General features: G+C 45.1%; 1 protein-coding gene across 5 annotated transcripts in view; it reads left to right on the forward strand.

Annotated features, from left to right (window-relative positions):
- The window catches only part of arnt2 (aryl-hydrocarbon receptor nuclear translocator 2), a 503920-nt gene that overhangs the window by 183318 nt on the left and 298931 nt on the right, over positions 1–21671 (forward strand). For all 5 annotated transcript variants that reach the window (XM_068017713.1, XM_068017714.1, XM_068017715.1 and 2 more), the window contains exon 5: positions 415–517. In XM_068017713.1, the coding sequence (XP_067873814.1) occupies positions 415–517 (103 nt within the window). The remainder of the gene's footprint in view (positions 1–414; positions 518–21671) is intronic.

Consider the following 21671-nt stretch of genomic DNA (forward strand, 5'->3'; position numbering starts at 1 on the left):
CTGCGCATCCCTGATTTTAACTGCTCCACTGTTAGCGGCGTGCTTCAGCTGTCTTGGCCCTAAACTCTGGTTTCCCTCCCTAAACCTCTCTACATTTTTCTCCTTTCAAATGTTCCTTAAAATCTATGTCTTTGACTAAACTTTTGGCCATCTGTCCTAGTATCTCCTTACATGGGTCAAAGTTTGTTTGATAAAGCACCTGTGAAGTGCCTAGGGAGGTTTTACTACCCAACAATAAGTGCAAATTGAATCTGCACTATGGTGTTGAAGCTCTGTCTCTAACCCACACTCCCTTTGGGTGCTGCTTGCTGAGAGCATGGGATAAATCGATATGCCACATCAACCTCATTCTAGGGACATTGTGCAGTGATATTAATTTAACATAATTTCTTTTTGTTCCCCCTTAAAATCTAGGCCGCATTCTGGATCTCAAGACTGGGACAGTTAAAAAGGAAGGGCAGCAGTCTTCAATGAGAATGTGCATGGGATCCAGACGTTCCTTTATTTGTAGAATGAGGTAAGGACATGGGCTAATAACATGAACTGAGTTTTTCCTTCTAGATGTTTACGTAGAATGATAAACCTTGTTGCCATAGTATGTTTTTTTTGTTAAAGAATATGAAAAGTACAAATATGGGTATTTGTGGATTTTTTTGTAGCATGGATTTTAAATGCATTGATTCTTTCTGAATTACATATTATTGTTTACATCTATTTATACGTGTGTATAATCCCAAACTGTAAAGGTTTTTCTTGAAATAGCTTTGTCCTTGAAAGCTTCGATGAAAAAACAGAGAGAGAAAATTCGTACAAATAGGGATTCTAATTGGCTCAAAATATCTTCCCTCTTTCCACTTTCCACAGTGATTAAAAACCCATCAGTTAATTACTAACCTAATACTCACTAACTCCCTGCCCCATATTATTTCTCTATTTCCCTGTATGTTCTCTTGCCCTACGCTCCAGTGTGAAATCTCTACCCCATGCATCACCCTTAGGTTCTCATTACCCCACTTCTCTCCAGAGTAGTACATTGGCTGTATGAGAGCCTGCTCTTTTTGGCTGGAAAGCAATTTCTGCAGTAAAAACTTCAAGGCTATTGCCTGCATCGTCCTCTAGGGCAGCCTGAAGTACTCCTCCATCTTCTCCATAGTTAGGCCTCTTTGAACAGTGAGGTTGGACTGCAGCATTGCCCGATTTACCCCCAGCTGTCGCATCATCTGAAGTGCCATTGCCAGGTACCAACAATGTTCTCCAAACAACTTGGTTGATGCAGGTGCATCGTTGAATCTGCATTCAATTCCCAACTATGGGTCTTGCCAGGTATAATTCACCAAAGGCTCCAGGGGTTTTTGTTGCCTAGGAGCCGTTCTTCAAGTCTGCCTTCTTGAAATAATTCAGATAAAGAGAACAAAATTGTCTAATAGGTGAATGGTGATTTGATCCTGTGCTGATGGCCACTGACTAGATGTTGATGGAGTGGTGATGCCTTGGTGATGCCTGGGACTTTGGTGAATCCTATGATGTGGAAGAATTGCAATGACTTGTTCTGCTATTGCCTTGCCCCTGCAAGTGGTAAGAGTTTGTCCTGGTTAGCAGACACTAGTGACCAGCTTGATACAGTTTGCATTGTTGATTGGCTGATGTTGTGGATGTCCCGAATGATGTAATGGAAGCGTCTGGACACACAAGTTGACAACAGTTATGAGCCTGATCCACATTGATGGTGCAGTCAGTGTGGATTGACTGCTGTTGTCTGTGTTGTGCCTGCACTTATGGCTGGCTGCAGGTCAACTTGCAGTAGATGGTACAACTCCCTGCTGCTGCCTCCCTGATGAACTTTAGTCTGCAAGGTCATCTTAGCTCAGGTCGTTATGCCATGCGACTGGTTTTTGTTAGAACAGGGGAGATTAAGGGTGATCTGATCATGATGTTTAAAGTTATGAAGGCTTGGATAGAGTACATAGAAAGAGATTGTTTCCAGCAATGGATGCTAGAGAGATGATGATTCTTATCACAGGAACTTAAAGCTTTGGCTCGATGTAAAGCAATAGAAGATTGTGTAAACCACATGTGAATGTATTTGCATTCCAGCAACATTCAAAAATGCTCTTTGTGTGTGATGAAGATGCCACCATGGAACTCCATGTAAAAACTGTCCAATATTTTAAAGGTAGTTATTACAAGAATTTTCAGCCTTTTTTATGAGGCTATCCAGTCTATTTGAGGACAACAAAAACCACTTGGGCTGAATACTTGCTCATTCTTGAAGAAAAAACAGATATGTTGTGTTCCAAAACTGGCATAGAGTCTAATCTTAAAGTACACGTAGACGGGTCACTGGGATCTTTTCGAACAGTTATTTTCAGGCAGTGTTGAGAATTAATTTAGCAGGCTTTTCTTCAAAGACAGGAGATGAGATGAGCTGACACAGTGGACTCTCAGGGCCTTTTAGAGAGGTGCTGGAGAGCTGAGCTGGGTTGTGGTCTTCTCTCCTTCCTTGGGAACTCTCTTTTCTCCTTGGAAGTTCTCTCTGTTTCTGCAGGCTTTTTAAAGAGATGGAACAGGCTGGGCTGAGCTGGGGTTCTGTCCTTCAGTTTCATTTTTTTAAGCTCCAACCCCTTTTCAACAGTTCATTCCCAACGCCAAACAATTCAAAAGTGAAACTGGAAACAGAAAGTCCACTTTCTGACCTGTCACTTCTCTGCACTTATCTTCCTCAGTTACCAGGGTTTCTGTTCTATTTTTAACTTGAGTCATGTGACAACCAGTAAACATTGTCAAACAAGTCCTTTCAATGTCCTTTTGATGACCCTCTTGAAAAAATACGGGTCCAACATATCTTCAGTTTGACTATGAATCCTCAAAAAATGTATTTAACAAAAACAGAAGCACTTTCATAACAATGTGGATAAGTTGGAAAAACTGGGTCTGTTCTCCTTGGAGAAGAGAAGATTAAGAGATTTGATAGAGGTGTTCGAAATCATGAGGGGTCTGGACAGAGTAGATAGGGAGAAACTGTTCCCGTGGGCCAAAGGATCCAGAATGAGAGGACACCGATTTAAGGTGATTGGCGAACGAAGTGACAGCAATATGAGGAAAACCATTTTTTAGGCAGTGAGTGGTTAGGATCTGGAATGTACTGGCTGTGAGTTTGGTAGAGGCCGATTCATTCGAGGCCTTCAAAAGAGAACTGGATAACTATCTGAAGAGAAAAAATTTGCAAGGCAACGAGGAAAAAGCTGGGGAGTGGGGCTAAGTGAGTTACTCTTGTAGAGAACTGGCATGGAGATGAAGGGCTGAATGGCCTCCTTCTGTGCTGTAACCATTCTATGATTGAGAGGTATTGAATAAGGGGGAATAAATATTATAGAACAGATTTAGGACAGAGAGCAGGGGAAACTGTTTTACACTTAGAGTTCTGAGGCTGCAGAATACACTGCCAGAGTTAGTGATCGAAGCATGTCAACACATATGTGAGCTGACTACCTCATGTTCAGGCTAATATTCCTGACACAAAAACAAGAAATGCTGGAATCACTCAGCAGGTCTGGCAGCATCTGTGGAAAGAGAAGCAGAGTTAACGTTTCGAGTCAGTGACCCTTCTTCGGAACGGTTCCGAAGAAGGGTCACTGACCCGAAACGTTAACTCTGCTTCTCTTTCCACAGATGCTGCCAGACCTGCTGAGTGATTCCAGCATTTCTTGTTTTTGTTTCAGATTTCCAGCATCCGCAGTATTTTGCTTTTATAATATTCCTGACAGTCTTTTTAGCCTCCAGAAAAAAAGAGCTCAGAAATAAGTGTGAACTGAATGCAGTTCTCATTTTGATAATTTTGGGTGCAGCAGTAAAAATGTAAATTTTGCTCGAAAGTAACGATTTCCTGAAAGAGCTGAGAGTGATGGACATTTAATTCTTATGTTATATGGTCAGGATAAGTGCTCTGTGTATCAGTTATGAGCATTGCAGAATTACATGTGATAATCTGCAATCTGATACAAATGACTGAACATCAGGCACAAAACCATTGACTAAAATCTGAATAATTGCATCAAATATGGATTCAGTTTATGAAAGGATGGCTAAAGTGGATAGCAATGTGTTGCTTTCAATGAATGAGGGGTGTAGAATAAGGTGGAAACACATAAGATTTAAGCTATTTGTTCAGAGAACGGGGAAAAGTTTGGTGCACAGTGCGGGGCTGGGGGGACGTCAGTGATTGGTTGTGAGGCTGTGTAATACACTACCGGAGTTGATGACTGAAACAGAGACTGTGTGAATATTTAAGAATAGGCTAGATAGGATGTTTTTAGCACATTTTATACTGTGACGTGACTAAAACTAGCATTTTTAAAGCACCTTTCAGATCTACAAGACATCTCAGTGTACTTCACAGTAAATGAAGTACTTTCCTGAAGTCTAGTTACTGTTGTACCTCGGCAGCCAAGTTCCCACGAACACTAATGGGTGTCGTTGGTTGAAGGATAAATGTTGGACAGGACACAGGAAGAACTCCCTTCTTTTGATTGATGTTTTTCTTTCTATCCACCCAAACAGACAGTTTCATGTCTCATCTGAAAAATGGCACACCCAACAGTGCATCGCTCCCTCAATACTGCACTGGAATGTCAGCCTAGATTATATTCGCAAGTCATGTAGAACCCATGACCTTCTGACTGAGGCAAGAGTGTTAACGATCGCACTGCCACTGAGCCACACTGACACAATAAAGATGCCAATATCACGCTAAATCGTAGATAAAAATGCATCAGTGTTTTTAAATCCCTCTAGCTGAGAAGTGTGGAAACAAAAACAAGTTAACCACATTCCAGACTTCCTTTAACCAATACAAGCTTTAACTTGTGGATTTTGCTTTGTTCCCACCAAGAGTAAATTTTTAAAAAAGGCTACATTTATCCTAATAAAATTGCATTGCTCATCCCTAATTTTGTTTTGTGACTCGATCTGTCATTTCACAAGCTGTTCCAGTCTTCCTTTTAAGCCCACATTTACATTAACCCTGAAACCAAGACCAGTATTGAGTAAAAGCCCCACTTTATAGTACAGCCTACAGTGCGCAAAGAAACTCCTAACAATAGTCTCTCTCAAAAAGTGATACATTTGCTTTTAAATTTGTGTGGTTTCATCACTGATCTGGCCTTCCTTCAAAATGTTTAAAATGATTTAAAAAAAAATTATAGGTTCACACCTCAGAATAAGGGGCAGGCCATTTAAGACTGAGATGAGGAGGAATTTCTTTACTCAAAAGGTGATGAATCTTTGGAATTTTCCACCCCAGTGGGCTGTGAAAGCTCAATCATTGAGCATGTTCAAGACAGAAATCGATAGATTTCTGGATATTAATGACATCGAGGGATATGGAGATAGCGCGGGAAAGTGGTGTCGAGGTAGATGATCAGCCATGATCTGTTTGAGTGGCAAAACAGGCTCGATGGGCTGAATGGCTTTTCCTCCTATTTCTTATGTTGCTATGTTCACAGTCTTTAATGGCACACTTATGAAAGGTTGTTTGGAGTTGGGGCCATATGTCTCTTAAAATGATTAGTGTAGCTTGATTTTTTTGTTTGCAAAAGGACATCAGTCAAATACCTTTATGATAAAATGAGTTAAAGTACTTTAGTCATATGTTTTCACGAGAGCTGAAAAAAGGAAAGAAAAAGAAAGGCTTGAGTTTATATAGCGCCTTCCACGACCACTGAAAGTCTCAAAGCTCTTTACAGCAAATAATGTACTTTTGAAGTGTAGTCACTGTTGTAATGTAGGAAATACAGCAGCCGGTATCTGCACAGCAAACTCCCACAAACAGCAATGTGATAATGACCAGATAATCTGTTTGTATGATATTGATTGAGGGAGAAATATTGGCCAGGACACCAGAGATAACTCCCCTGCTCTTCTTCAAAATAGTGCCAAGTGTTCTTTTACATCCACCCAAGCAGGCAGAGGGGGGCCTCAGTCTAACAACTCATTCGAAAGATGGTAACCTCCAACAGTGCAGCACTCCCTCAATATTGCACTGGAGTGTCAGCCTTGATTTTTGTGTTCAGGCCCTGGAGTGGAAATTGAATCCAGAACATTGGGCTTAGAAGCAAGTGTGCTACCAACTGAGCCACAGCTGACACAAGAGCTCTGGAAAAACTGGATTAATTAACCTCCTTGGCCCCTAGCCAAGCTGTTCCAGTACAGCTACAAAAGTGGCATCTACCCAGCAATGTGGAAAATTGAGTTGTATGTCCTGTACACAAAAAGCAGGACAAGTCCAACCTGGCCACCTACCGCCCCATCAGTCTACTCTCAATCATCAGTAAAGTAATGGAAGGTGTCATCAACAGTGCCATCAAGCGGCACTTGCTTAGCAGTAACCTGCTCAGTGATGCTCAGTTTGGGTTCTGCCAGGGCCACTCAGCTCCTGACCTCATTACAGCCTTGGTTCAGACATGGACAAAACAGCTGAACTCGAGGTGAGGTGAGAGTGACTGCCCTTGACATCAAGGCAGCATTTGACCGAGTATAACATCAAGGAGCCCGAGCAAAACTGAAGTTAATGGGAATTGGGGAAAACTCTCTGCTGGTTGGAGTCATACCTAGCGCAAATGAAGATGGTTGTAGTTGTTGGAGGTCAATCATCTGAGCTCCAGGACATCACTGCAGGAGCTCCTCAGGGTAGTGTCTTGGGCCCAACCATCTTCAGCTGCTTCATCAATGACCTTCCTTCAATCACAAGGTCAGATTTGAGGATGTTCGCTGATGATTGCACAATGTTCAGCATCATTCGCGACTCCTCAGATACTGAAGCAGTCGGTGTAGAAATGCAGCAAGTCCTGGACAATATCCAGGCTTGGGCGGATAAATGGCAGTCTCCAACAAGAGACAATCTAACCATCTCCCATTGAGATTCAACGGCATTACGATCACTGAATCCCCCACGATCAACATCCTGGGGGTTACTATTGACCAGAAACTGAACTGGAGTAGCCATATAAATACTGTTGCTACAAGAGCAGGTCAGAGGCTAGGAATCCTGCGGCGAGTAACTCACCTCCTGACTCCCCAAATCCTGTCCACCATCTACAAGGCAGAAGTCAGGAGTGTGGTGGAATACGCTTCACTTGCCTGGATGGGTGCAGTTCCAACAACACTCAAGAAGCTCAACACCATCCAGGACAAAGCATCCTGCTTGATTGGTACCCCCATCCACAAACATTTATTCACTCCACCACCGACGCACAGTGGCAGCAGTGTGTACCATCTACAAGATGCACTGCAGCAACGCACCAAGGCTCCTTAGACAGCACCTTCCAAACCCACCACCTCTACCAACTAGAAGGACAAGGGCAACAAATCCATGGAAACACCACAGGGCGGCACAGTGGCGCAGTGGTTAGCACTGCAGCCTCACAGCTCCAGAGGCCCGGGTTCGATTCTGGGTACTGCCTGTGCGGAGTTTGCAAGTTCTCCCTGTGTCTGCGTGGGTTTCCTCCGGGTGCTCCGGTTTCCTCCCACATGCCAAAGACTTGCGGGTTGATAGGTTAATTGGCCATTATAAATTGCCCCTAGTATAGGTAGGTGGTAAAGAAATATAAAGGGACCGGTGGGGATGTTATTGGAATATGGGATTCGTCTGGGATTAGTATAAATGGGTGGTTGATGGTCAGCACAGACTCGGTGGGCCGAAGGGCCTGTTTCAGTGCTGTATCTCTAAACTAAACTAAACTAAACCACCATCTGCAAATTCCCCTCCAAGACACACACCATCCTGACTTGGAACTATATCGCCATTCCTTCACTGTCACTGGATCAAAATCCTGTAACACCCTTCCTAAAAGCACTGTGGGTGTACCTACCCCACATGGACTGCAGCGGTTCAAGAAGGCAGCTCACCACCACCTTCTCGAGGGCAATTAGGGATGGGTAATAAATGTTGGCCTAGCCAGCATTGCCCACATCCCATGAATTAATAAAAATTATATGTATTTTATTGGGAATTTTATGTATCAAATATTTACCAAAATAAAACTCAATTGGGCTTTCTAAGAATTGGATATTTCACAGCATATACATTATTAACAAGCAAAAGACATTGTGCTTCACCACTCAGATGTACAACACATGAAAAAAAATGGCAAAGCACCACATAGCACATTTGTGTTGTCCATTTCATGTATGAGGAAAATTAGGTATTTTACAAGCAGAGAATCATAGAATGATACACCATCGAAAGAGGACATTCGACTCATCATGCCTGTGCTGGCTGTTTGAAAAAGCTCTCCAATTAGTCCCATTCCCCTGCTCTTACCCTCTAGTTCTGCAATTTTTTTCCCTTCTAGCATTTATCCAGTTTTCTTTTGAGAGTTATTATTGAATCTGCTTCCACCACTTTTTCATATCATGTATTCCCGATCATCATAATTTGCTGCATAAATTTGTTTTTCCTCATGATGCCTATGTTTCTTTTGTCAATAACCTTGAATCTGTGTCCTCTGGTTAACAACCCTTCTGTCTCAGGAAACCCTTCATGATTTTGAACCTAGGTTCGAACACATGGGATCCAGGGTGAGCTAGCAAATTGGATACTAAATTGGCTTGGTGATAGGAGGCAGAGGGTGGTAGTGGAGGGTTGTTCTTCAGATTGGAGGCCGGTGACCAGTGGTGTGCTGCAGGGATCGGTGCTGGGCCCTCTGTTGTTTGTCATATATATTAATGACTTGGATGTGAAGGTAAGGGGCATGATTAGTAAGTTTGCAGATGATATCAAAATTGGTGGTATAGTGGACAGTGAAAAAGGTTGTCTAAGGTTACAACAGGATATAAATCAACTGGGAAAGTGGGCAAAGAAGTGGCAAATGGAATTTAACGCAGACAAGTGTGAAGTGATGCATTTTGGGAAGTTAAACCAGGGCAGGACATATACAGTGAATGGCAGGGCCCTGGGGAGTGTTGTTGAGCAGAGAGACCTTGGGGTGCAAGTACATAGTTCCCTGAAACTGGCAACACAGGTAGACACGGTGGTGAAGAAGGCGTATGTCATGCTTGCCTTCACCGGCCGAGGCATTGAGTACAAGAGTTGGGACGTCATGTTACAGCTGTACATAACGTTGGTTAGGCTGCATTTGGAGTACTGTATGCAGTTCTGGTCGCTGCACTACAGGAAAGATGTGATTAAGCTAGGGAGGGTGCAGAAAAGATTCACATGGATGTTGCCTGGTTTGGAGGGCTTGAGTTATAAAGAGAGATTGGATAGGCTGGGTCTGTTTTCCCTGGAGCGAAGGAGGCTGAGAGGGGACATGATAGAGGTATATAAAATTATGAGAGGCATAGATAGGGTAGATAGCCAGAGTCTGTTTCCCATGGTAGGGGTGACTAAAACAAGAGGGCATAGATTTAAGGTGAGAGGGCGGAGGTTTAAAGGGGATCAAAGGGGTAAATTTTTCACACAAAGAATAGTGGGTATCTGGAATGAGCTGCCTGAGGAGGTGGTGGAGGCAGGAACTTTAGCGACATTTAAGAGGCATCTGGACAGGTACTTGAATGAGCAAGGCATAGAAGGATATGGAATTAGTGCAGGCAGGTGGGATTAGTATAGATAGGTATTATGGTCGGCATAGACGCGGTGGGCCGAAGGCCCTGTTTCTATGCTATACGACTCTATGACTCTATAAATTCTCCCCTAAGCTTTCTCTGTTCTGAGGCTGACGACGCCACCTTCTTTAGTTTATCCACATGACTGAAGTCCCGCATTCCTGATATAATTTTAGTAAATCTTTGCATCCTCCGTAAAGCCTTGACATTCTTGCTAAAGTGCTGTGCCCCAGAATTAAACACTATACTCCACCTGTGGTCTAACCAGTGATTTATAAAGGTTTATAATTACTTCCTTGCTTTTGTACCCTATGCCTCTGTTTATAAAGCCAAGAATCCTGTACATTTTTAACAGCCTTCTCAACTTGTCCTCCCACTATCTCACTGCTGCATCCCTTTAAAATACTACCATTTTAGTTTATATTGCCTCTCCTCAATTTTCCTACCAAATGCATTACCTCACACTTCTCTGCATTAAATTTCATCTGATATGTGTCGTCCTGAAGTCTGTTGCTATTCTCATTTCTGAGTGTTGTGTCATCTGCAGACTTTGAAATTATGCCCTCTGTACCCAAGTGCAGGTCATTTGTATATATAAATGAGCAGTGATCCTAATACCAACCCCTTGGGGACAGCACTGTATACTTCCTTCCCAGCTGATAAACAACAATTCACAACAGATGCTGCCAGACCTGCTGAGTATTTCCAGCATTTTCTTGTTTTTATTTCAGATTTCCTGCATCTGCAGTATTTTGCTTTTATTTTAATTTTTAATTCACTGCACTTCTCTTCCAGGAATACCTACCTTGAAAAAGTTCAGCTCTTCTCTTTGACAGGATTTTCATTTGTCTCTTTTACCTTGTTCACCTTCATTGCTTTCTGTTTCCCTCCTGGTGTTTGATAAAGTGTCTACCGAAACTCGTTTTCACAGCCACATCTTCCTCAGTGACTTTCTCCAGCTCCGACTTAATCCAAGTGGATTCCAACTGAAGTTTCATCCTTCGTGTTTTGAATCCACCCAGGATTACGGGTATCTCCGAGAGATACAGCGTTCCTCAGACTGCTGTTCTCGCCACATCCTGAGATCCACACTGAGTGCCATGCGCTGCCACATATACACACTGGACCTCTCTCTCCAGAAGCACCAACTCACCTTATCTCAAAGCTGTTCTACTCTGCAGTTTCATTTCATCCTTTGTCTTATCTGACACATTAGCTAAAAGCTTTTTTTCTCCCTCTTCGGTGTTAAGGAACGCAAGATCCAGCAGCTGATGGGGACGAATGCCCCTCCAAATCCTTATTCCCCTTCACTTCCCTCTGACCCTATCCCTTCTGATCTGACCCCTTGCCGTGTATTCACTATACCCTCTGACCTTCCTCTCTCTGACGCTGAACGTTCTGTACTCAGCAAAGGATTCAATTTTAACCCCTTATGCCCCCACCTCAATGAATTTTGCGCTTGGCATGACATTCAGCTCTTCTTCCGTTGCCTCGCCGCCGTGCTCACTTCTTTGACCAGGAGTCCTCCCCCCGACCAGAAGACCTATTCACCCGCCTCCAGCCTTCTCCCTCCACCTGGACCCCTCCCTCTGGCCTCTTACTTGCTCTTGATCTTTTCATTGAAAACTGTCGGCGAGACATTGACCATCTCAGTTTCTCTTCTCCCCTCACTTGCTCTAACCTGCCTCCCTCTGAACTTGCTGAACTCGGTTCTCTCAGGTCTAATCCTGACATTGTGATTAAACCTGTAGACAAGGGTTGTGCTGTTGTTGTCTGGCGTACCGACCTTTGCCTTGCAGAGGCTCAGCGCCAACTCTCAGACACTTCTTCCTACCTCCCCCAGACCATGACTCCACCACCAAACATCATGTTACTTTCCATAGGACTGCCACTGTAAATGGATACGATATAGTTGCGATTACGGAGACATGGCTGCAGGGTGACCAAGGATGGGAACTGAACATCCAAGGGTATTCAATATTTAGGAAGGACAGGCAAAAATGAAAAGGAGGTGGAGTAGCATTGTTAGTAAAAGAGGAAATAAATACAATAGTGAGGAAGGATGTTAGCTCAGAGAATCCTGATGTGGAATCTGTATGGGTGGAGCTAAGAAGCACCAAGAGCAGAAAACATTGGTGGGGGTTGTATATAGACCCCCAAACAGTAGTGGTGATGTAGAGGATGGCATTAAACAGGAAATTAGAGTCGCATGCAATAAGGGTGCAACTGTAATTATGGGTAACTTTAATCTACATAGATTGGGTAAACCAAATTAGCAATAATACTGTCGAGGAGGAATTCTTGGAGTGCGTACATGATGGTTTTTTGGACCAATACGTCGAGGAACCAACTAGAGAACAGGCCATCCTAGACTGGGTATTGTGTAATGAGAAAGGACCAGTTAACAATCTTGTTGTGTGGGGTCCCTTGGTGAAGAGTGACCATAACATGATAGAATTCTTCATTAAGATGGAGAATGAGAGAGTTGATTCTGAGACTAGGGTCCTGAATCTAAATAAAGGAAACTATGAAGGTATGAGGCGCGAGTTGGCTGTGATAGATTGGGGAATGTTACTGAAAGGGTTGACAGTGGATAGGCAATGGCTAGCATTTAAAGAGTGCATGGGTGAATTACAACAATTGTTCATTCCTGTCTGGTGCAAAAATAAAACAGGAAGGTTGGCTCAACCGTGGCTTACAAAAGAAATTAGGGATAGTATTAGATCCAAGGAGGAGAAATATAATTTGGCCAGAACAAGCAGCAAACCTGAGAATTGGGAGCCGTTTCGAATTCAGCAAAGGAGGACAGAGAGATTGATTAAGAAGGGGAAAATAGAGTATGAGAGTAAGCTTGCAGAGAACATAAAAACTGACTGGGAAAGCTTCTATAGATATGTAAAGAGAAAATGATTAGTGAAGACAAATGTGAGTCCCTTACAGTCAGAAACGGGAGAATTTATAATGGGGAACAAAGAAATGGCAGACCAATTAAATACATAATTGTTGTTCTGATGAAAGGTCACTGACCTGAAACGTTAACTCTGCATCTCTCTCCACAGATACTGCCAGACCTGCTCAGTATTTCCAGCATTTCTTGCTTTTATTTCAGATTTCCAGCATCTGCAGGATTTTGCTTTCAATTAAATACATACTTTGGTTCTGTATTCACAAAGGAGGACACAAATTAACTCCCAGAAATGTTGAGGAACATAGGGTCTAGTGAGAAGGAGGAACTCTATGAAATCAGTATTAGTAGGGAAATGGTGTTAGGGAAATTGATGGGATTGAAGGCCGATAAATCCCCAGAGCCTGATAATCTACATCCCAGAGTACTGAAAGAAGTGGCCCTAGAAATAGTATTTGCATTGCTGGTCATTTTTCAAAATTCTATAGACTCTGGAACTGTTCCAATGGATTGGAGGGCAGCTAACCCCATTATTTAAAAAAGGAGGTAGAGAGAAAACAGGGAATTATAGACCAGTTAGCCTGACATCAGTAGTGGAGAAAATGCTAGAGTCCATTATAAAAGATGTAATAGCAGAGAAGGTGGAATTTGAATTCAGTTAATAAATCTGGAATTAAAAAGCTAGTCTAATGATGACCATGAAACCATTGTTGATCTTTGTAAAAATCCATCTGGTTCACTGATGTCCTTTAGGGAAGGAAATCTGCTTTCCTTAACTGGTCTGGCCTACATGTAACTCCAGACCCACAGCAATGTGGTTGACTCTTAACTACGCTCTGAAATGGCCTAGCAAGCCACTCAGTTGTATCTAACTGCTATGAAGTCAATAAAAAAGAATGAAACTGGACGGACAGCCTGGCATCGACCTAGGCACCGGAAACGACAATGGCAAACCTAGCCCTGTCGACCCTGCAAAGTCCTCCTTTCTGACATCTGGGGGCTTGTGCCAAAGTAGGGAGAGCTGTCCCACAGACTAGTCAAGCAACAGCCTGACATAGTCATACTCACGGAATCATACCTAACAGGCAATGTCCCAGACACTGCCATCATCATCCCCGGGTATGTCCTGTCCCACCGGCAGGACAGACCCAGCAGAGGTGGTGGCACAGTGGTATACATTCGGGAGGGAGTTGCCCTGGGAGTCCTCAACATCGACTCCGCATCCCATGAAGTCTCATGGCATCAGGTCAAACATGGGCAAGGAAACCTCCTGCTGATTACCACCTACTGCCCTCCCTCAGCCGATGAGTCAGTACTCCTCCATGTTTAACAGCACTTGGAGGAAACACTGAGGATGGCAAGGGCACAGAATGTACTCTGGGTGGGAGACTTCAATGTCCAAAAGTGGCTCGGTAGCACCACTACTGACCGGGCTGGCCGAGTCTTAAAGGACATATCTGCTAGACTGGGCATGCGGCAGGTGGTGAGGGAACCAACAAGAGGGAAAAACATACTGACATAGAACAGTGCAGGCCCTTCGGCCCACGATGTTGTGCCGACCCTTTAACCTACTCTAAGATCAAACTACCTACATACCCTTCATTCTACTATCATCCATGTACCTATCCAAGAGTCGCTTAAATGTCCCTAATGTATCTGCTTCTACTACCACCGCTGGCAGTGCATTCCACGCACCCACCACTCTCTGTGTAAAGAACCTACCTCTGACATCTCCCCTAAACCTTCCTCCAATCACCTTAAAATTATACCTCCTGGTGATAGCCTTTTCCGCCCTGGGAAAAAGTCTCTGGCTATCCACTCTATCTATGCCTCTCATCATCTTGTACACCTCTATCAAGTCACCTCTCATCCTTCTTCGCTCCAATGAGAAAAGCCCTAGCTCCCTCAACCTTTCTTCATAAGACATGCCCTCCAGTCCAGGCAGCATCCTGGTAAATCTCCTCTGCACCCTCTCTAAAGCTTCCACATCCTTCCTATAATGAGGCAACCAGAACTGAACACAATATTCCAAGTGTGGTCTAACCAGGGCTTTATAGAGCTGCAGCATAACCTCGTTGCTCTTAAACTCAATCCCCCTGTTAATGAAAGCCAACACACCATACGCCTTCTTAACCCTATCAACTTGGGTGGCAACTTTGAGGGATCTATGGACGTGGACCCCAAGATCCCTCTGTTCCTCCACACTGCCAAGAATCCTGTCTTTAAGCCTGTATTCTGCATTCAAATTCGACTTTCCAAAATGAATCACTTCACACTTTTCCAGGTTGAACTCCATCTGCCACTTCTCAGCCCAGCTCTGCATCCTGTCAATGTCCCGTTGCAACCTACAACAGCCCTCCACACTATCCACAACTCCAGCAACCTTTGTGTCATCGGCAAACTTACTAACCCAGCCTTCCACTTCCTCATCCAAGTCATTTATAAAAATCACAAAGAGCAGAGGTCCCAGAACAGATCCCTGCGGAACACCACTGGTCACCGAGCTCCAGGCTGAATACTTTCCATCTACTACCACCCTCTGTCTTCTATGGGCCAGCCAATTCTGTATCCAGACAGCCAAATTTCCATGTATCCCATGCCTCCTTACTTTCTGAATGAGCCTACCATGGAGAACCTTATCAAACGCCTTGCTAAAATCCATATACACCACATCCACTGCTCTTCCTTCATCAATGTGTTTTGTCACATCCTCAAAGAATTCAGTAAGGCTTGTGAGGCATGACCTGCCCCTCACAAAGCCATGCTGACTAGCTGTAATCAAACTATGCTTTTCCAAATAATCATAAATCCTGTCTCTCAGAATCCTCTCCATTAATTTGCCCACCACCGACGTAAGACTGACTGGTCTGTAATTCCCAGGGTTATCCCTGTTCCCTTTCTTGAACAAGGGAATAACATTTGCCACCCTCTGATCATCTGGTACTACTCCAGTGGACAGTGAGGACGCAAAGATCATCGCCAAAGGCGCGGCAATCTCTTCCCTCGCTTCCCGTAATAACCTTGGGTATATCCCGTCTGGCCCCGGGGACTTATCTATCCTCATGTCTTTCAAAATTTCCAGCACATCCTCCTCCTTAACATCAACCTGTTCAAGCATATCAGCTTGTTTCACGCTGTCCTCACAAACGACAAGGTCCCTCTCACTAGTGAATACTGAAGCAAAGTATTCATTTAGGACCTCCCCTGCCTACTCCGACTCCAGGCACAAGTTCCCTCCACTATCCCTGATCGGCCCTACCCTCACTCTGGCCATCCTCTTGTTCCTCACATAAGTGTAGAACACCTTGGGATTTTCCTTCATCCTACCCGCCAAGACTTTTTCATGTCCCCTTCTAGCTCCTAAGTCCATTCTTCAGTTCCTTCCTGGCTACCTTGTAACCCTCTAGAGCCCTGTCTGATCCTTGCTTCCTCAACCTTAAGTAAGCTTCCTTCTTCCTCTTGACTAGCTGTTCCACATCTCTTGTCATCCAAGGTTCCTTCACCCTACCATCCCTTCCTTGCCTCATCAGGACAAACCTATCCAGCAGTCGCAGCAAGTGCTCCCTAAACAACATCCACATTTCTGTCATGCATTTCCCTGAGAACAACTGTTCCCAATTTAAGCTCCCCAGTTCCTGCCTAATAGCATTGTAATTCCCCCTCCCCAAATTAAATATTTTCCCATCCCGTCTGCTCCTATCCCTCTCCATGACTATAGTAAAGGTCAGGGAGTTGTGATCACTATCACCGAAATGCTCTCCCACCGAGAGATCTGCCACCTGGCCTGGTTCGTTGCCAAGCACCAAATCCAACATAGCCTCCCTTCTAGTCGGCCTATCTACATATTGAGTCAGGAAACCTTCCTGGACACACCTGACAAAATCTGCTCCATCCAAACTATTTGCACTAAGGAGGTTCCAATCAATATTAGGGAAGTTGAAGTCACCCATGACAACAACCCTGTTACTTCTGCACCTTTCCAAAATCTGCCTCCCAATCTGTTCCTCCGTGTCTCTGTTGCTATTGGGGGGATCTATAGAAAACTCCCAATAAAGTGACTGCTCCTTTCCTGTTTCTGACTTCCACCCATACTGACTCAGTAGACAAACCCTCCTCGCCGACCTCCCTTTCTGCAGCTGTGATACTATCCCTGATTAGCAATGCCACTCCCCCACCTCTTTTACCTCCCTCCCTATTCCTTTTGAAACATCTAAACCCCGGAACATCCAACATCCATTCCTGCCCCTGTGATATTCAAGTCTCCGTAATGGCCACAACATCGTAGCTCCAAGTACTGATCCATGCTCTAAGTTCATCACCCTTATTCCTGACACTTCTTGCGTTAAAATAGACACACTTCAACCCATCATACTGGCTGCAACTTTGCCCTGTCAACTGTCTAACCTTCCTCACAGACTCTCTGCACTCTGTATCTGCCTGTTCAACAGCTACCCCATCAAGTACCCCCATACTTGACCTCATCCTCCCCAATCTGCCTGCCGCAGATGCATCAGTCCATGACATTATTGGTAGGAGTGACCACCGCACAGTGCTTGTGGAGACGCAGTCCTGCCTTCACGTTGAGGATACCCTTCATCGTGTTGTATGGCACTACCACCGTGCTAAATGGGATAGATTTCAATCAGATCTAGCAATGCAAAATTGGGCATCCATGAGGCGCTGTGGGCCATCAGCAGCAGCAGAATTGTACTCAACCACAATCTGTAACTTCATGGCCTGGCATATCCCCCACTCTACCATTGCCATCAAGCCAGAAGACCAACCCTGGTTCAATGAAGAGTGCAGGAGGGCATGCCAAGAGCAGCACCAGGCATACCTCAAAATGAGGTGTCAACCTGGTGAAACTACAACACAGGAATATCTGCGTGCCAAACTGCGTAATCAGCATGCGATAGACAGAGCTAAGCAATTCCATAACCAACGGATCAGATCTAAGCTCTGCAGTCCTGCCACATCCAGCCGTGAATGGTGGTGGACAATTAAACAACTAACTGGAGGAGGTGGCTCCACAAATATCCCCAACCTCAATGGAGCCCAGCACATCAGTGCGAAAGATAAGGCTGAAGCATTTGCAACAATCTTCAGCCAGAAGTGCCGGGTTGATGATCCATCTCTGCCTCCTCCTGAAGTCCCCTGCATCACAGGTGCCAGACTTCATCCAATTCGATTCACTCCGCGTGATATCCGGAAACAACTGAAGGCACTCGATACTGCAAAGGCTATGGGTCCTGACAATATTCCGGCAGTAGTACTATAGACCTATGCTCCAGAACTTGCCGCGTCACTAGCCAAGCTGTTCCAGTACAGCTACAACATAGGCATCTAACCTGCAATGTGAAAAATTGCCCAGGTATGTCCCGTACACAAAAAGCAGGACAAGTCCAACCCGGCCACTTACCGCACCATCAGCCTACTCTCAATCATCACTCAAGCGATGGAAGCTGTCAGCAACAGTGCTATCAAGCGGCACTTGCTTCGCCATAACCTGCTCAGTGACGTGCAGTTTGGGTTCCGCCAGGGCCACTCAGCTCCTGAGCTCATTACAGCCTTGGTACAAAAATGGACAAAAGAGCTGAACTCAAGAGGTGAGGTGAGAGTGACTGACATCAAGGCAGCATTTGACCAAGTATGGCATCAAGCAGCCCTAGCAAAACTGCAGTCAATGGGAATCAGAGGGAAAACACTCCACTGGTTGGAGTCATGCCTAGTGCAAAAGAAGATGGTTGTGGTTAGAGTCATAGAAAGATACAGCACTGAAACAGGCCCTTCGGTCCACCGATTCGTGCTGACCATCAGCCACCCATTGATGCTAAACCTGCATTAATCCCACATTCCCTACCACATCCCCACCTTCGCTCAATTCTCCTACCACCTACTTACACTCGGGGCACTTTACAATGGCCAACTTACCTGTCAACCCGCAAGTCTTTGGCTGTGGGAGGAAACCGGAGCATCCGGCGGAAACCCACGCAGTCACAGGGAGAACATGCAAACTCCGCACAGGCAGTACCCAGAACCAAACCCGGGTTGCTGGAGCTGTGAGGCTGCGGTGCTAACCACTGCGCCACAGTGCTGTTGTTGGAGGTCAATCATCTGAGCTCCAGGACATCACTGCAGGAGTTCCTCAAGCTAGTGTCCTGGGCCCAAGCATCTTCAGCTGCTTTATCAATGAATTTCCTTCAATCGTAAGGTCAGAGGTGGGGATGTTTGCTCATGATTGCACTATGTTCAGCACCATTCGCAACTCCTCAGGTACTGAAGCAGTCCATGTAAAAATACAGCAAGACTTGGACAATATCCAGGCTTGGGCTGATAAGTGGCAAGTAACATTCGCGCTACACAAGTGCCAGGCAATGATCATCTCCAACAAGAGAGAATCTAACCATCTCCCCTTGACATTCAATGGCATTATCATCGCTGAATCCCCCACTATCAACATCCTGGGTGTTGCCATTGATAGAAACAGAACTGGAGTAGCCATATAAATACCGTGGCTACAGGAGCAGGTCAGAGGCTAGGAATCCTGCGGTGAGTAACTCACCTCCTGATTCCCCAAAGCCTGTCCACCATCTACAAGGCACAAGTCAGGAGTGTGATGGAATACTCTCCACTTGCCTGGATGGGTGCAGTTCCAACAACACTCAAGAGGCTCAACACCATCCAGAAGAAAGCAGGCTTCTTGATTGACATCCCATCCTCAAACATTCACTCCCTTCACCACCGACGCACAGTGGCAGCAGTGTGTACCATCTACAATATGCACTGCAGCAACGCACCAAGGCTCCTTCGACAGCACCTTCCAAACTCGCAACCTCTACCACCTAGAAGGACAAGGGCAGCAAATACATGGGAACATCACCACCTGCAAATCTATACCCTCTAGTTTTAGTCACCCCTACCATGGGAAACAGACTCTGGCTATCTACCCCATCTATGCCTCTCATAATTTTATATACTTCCATCATGTCCCCTCTGAGCCTCCTTCGCTCCAGGGAAAACAGACCCAGCCTATCCAATCTCTCTTTATAACTCAAGCCCTCCAAACCAGGCAACATCCATGTGAATCTTTTCTGCACCCTCTCTAGCTTAATCACATCTTTCCTGTAGTGCGGCGACCAGAACTGCACACAGTACTCCAAATGCAGCCTAACCAACGTTATGTACAGCTGTAACATGGCGTCCCAACTCTTGTCCTCAATGTTGGCCTTCATAGCGAGAGGATTCGAGTACAGGAGCAAGGATGTCTTGCTGCAATTGTACAAGGCCTTGGTGAGACCACATCTGGAGTATTGTGTGCAGTTTTGATCCCCTTATCTGAGGAAGGATATTCTTGCTATGGAGGGAGTGCAGTGAAGGTTCACCAGGCTGATTCCTGGGATGGCAGGTCCGACGTACGAAGAGAGATTGGGTCGATTAGGCTTATATTCGCTAGAGTTTAAAAGAATGAGAGGGGATCTCATAGAAACCTACAAAATTCTAACAGGAATGGACAGACTAGATGCAGGAAGGATGTTCCCGATGGCGGGTGAGTCCAGGACCAAGGGTTACAGTCTAAGATAAGAGGGTAAGCCATTTCGGACTGAGATGAAGAGAATTTCTTCAGCCAGAGAGTGGTGAACCTGTGGAATTCACTACCACAAAAGCAGTTGAGGCCAAGTCAGTAAATATATTCAAGAAAGAGTTAGGTATAGTTCTTAGGGCTAATTGGGATCAAGGGATACGGGGAAAAAGCAGGAACAGGTTATTGAATTTGAATTATCTTATTGAATGGCGGAGCAGGCTCGAAGGGCCGAATGGCCTACTCCTGTTCCTATTTTTCTATGTTTCTATCTCCTCCGGAAACCTTCCCTCCACATCTTCCAACTTCATAGTTCTGCAACCCCGGACAGCCCACTTCTACCTCCTTCCTAAAATCCACAAACAGGACTGTCCTGGGAGACCCATCGTTTCAGCCTGTTCCTGCCCCACTGAACTTATTTCTTCCTATCTTGACTCTTTCTTTTCTCCATCTTTTCTCCCCTGGTCCAGTCTCTTTCCACCTACATCCATGACTCTTCTGACACCCTATGTCATTTTGACAATTTCCAGTTTCCTGGCCCCAACCGTTTCCTCTTCACTATGGATATCCAATCTCTCTACACCTCTATCCCCAACCAGGATGGTTTGAGGGCTCTCTGCTTCTTCCTTGAACAGAGGCACAACCAGTCCCCATCCACCACCACCCTCCTCCGCCTGGCTGAACTTGTTCTCAGATTGAACAACTTCTCCTTCAACTCCACTCACATCCTTCAAGTAAAAGGTGTTGCTATGGGTACCTGCATGGGTCCTACTTATGCCTGTCTTTTTATGGGATATGTTGAACATTCCTTGTTCCAGTCCTACTTAGGCCGCCTCCCACAATTCTTTTTCCGCTACATTGATGACTGTATCGGTGCCGTTTTCTGCTCCCGCTCCGAACTGGAAAACTTTATCAACTTTGCTTCTAATTTCCACCTTTCTCTCACCTTTACGTGGTCCATCTCCAACACTTCCCCTCCCTTCCTCGATTTCTCTGTCTCCATTTCTGGGGATAGGCTCTCTACTAATATTCATTATAAGCCCACCAACTCCCACAGCTACCTCGACTACACTTCTAAACACCCTGCCTCCTGTAAGGACTCCATTCCATTCTCCCAGTTTCTCCGTCTCTGACGCATCTGCTCTGATGATTCAACCTTCCACAACAGTGCTTCTGATATAGAGTCATAGAGTTATACAGCACAGGCCGTGTCCGCGCCGGCCATCAAGCACCTATCTATACTAATCCCATTTTCCAGCACTTGGTCCATAGCCTTGTATGTCTTCCTTTTTTCCTCAACTGAGGATTCCCCCCACTGTGATTGACAGGGCCTTCAACCGTGTCCGGCCCATTTCCTGTACCTCTAGCCTCACCCCTTTCCCTCCCTCCAGAACTGTGAGAGGATTCCCATTGTCCTTACTTTCCACCCCACCAGCCTTCACATCTAAAGGATCATTTCCGCCACGTCCAGCATGATGCCACTACCAAACGCATCTTCCCCTCCCCTCCCCTCCCGTCAGCATTCCGAAGGGATCGTTATCTCTGCGACACCCTGGTCCACTCCTCCATTATCCCCAACACCTTGTC

This window comes from Heterodontus francisci, chromosome 38 (genome assembly GCF_036365525.1).
Source record: "Heterodontus francisci isolate sHetFra1 chromosome 38, sHetFra1.hap1, whole genome shotgun sequence".
Classification (NCBI taxonomy): Eukaryota; Metazoa; Chordata; class Chondrichthyes; order Heterodontiformes; family Heterodontidae; genus Heterodontus; species Heterodontus francisci.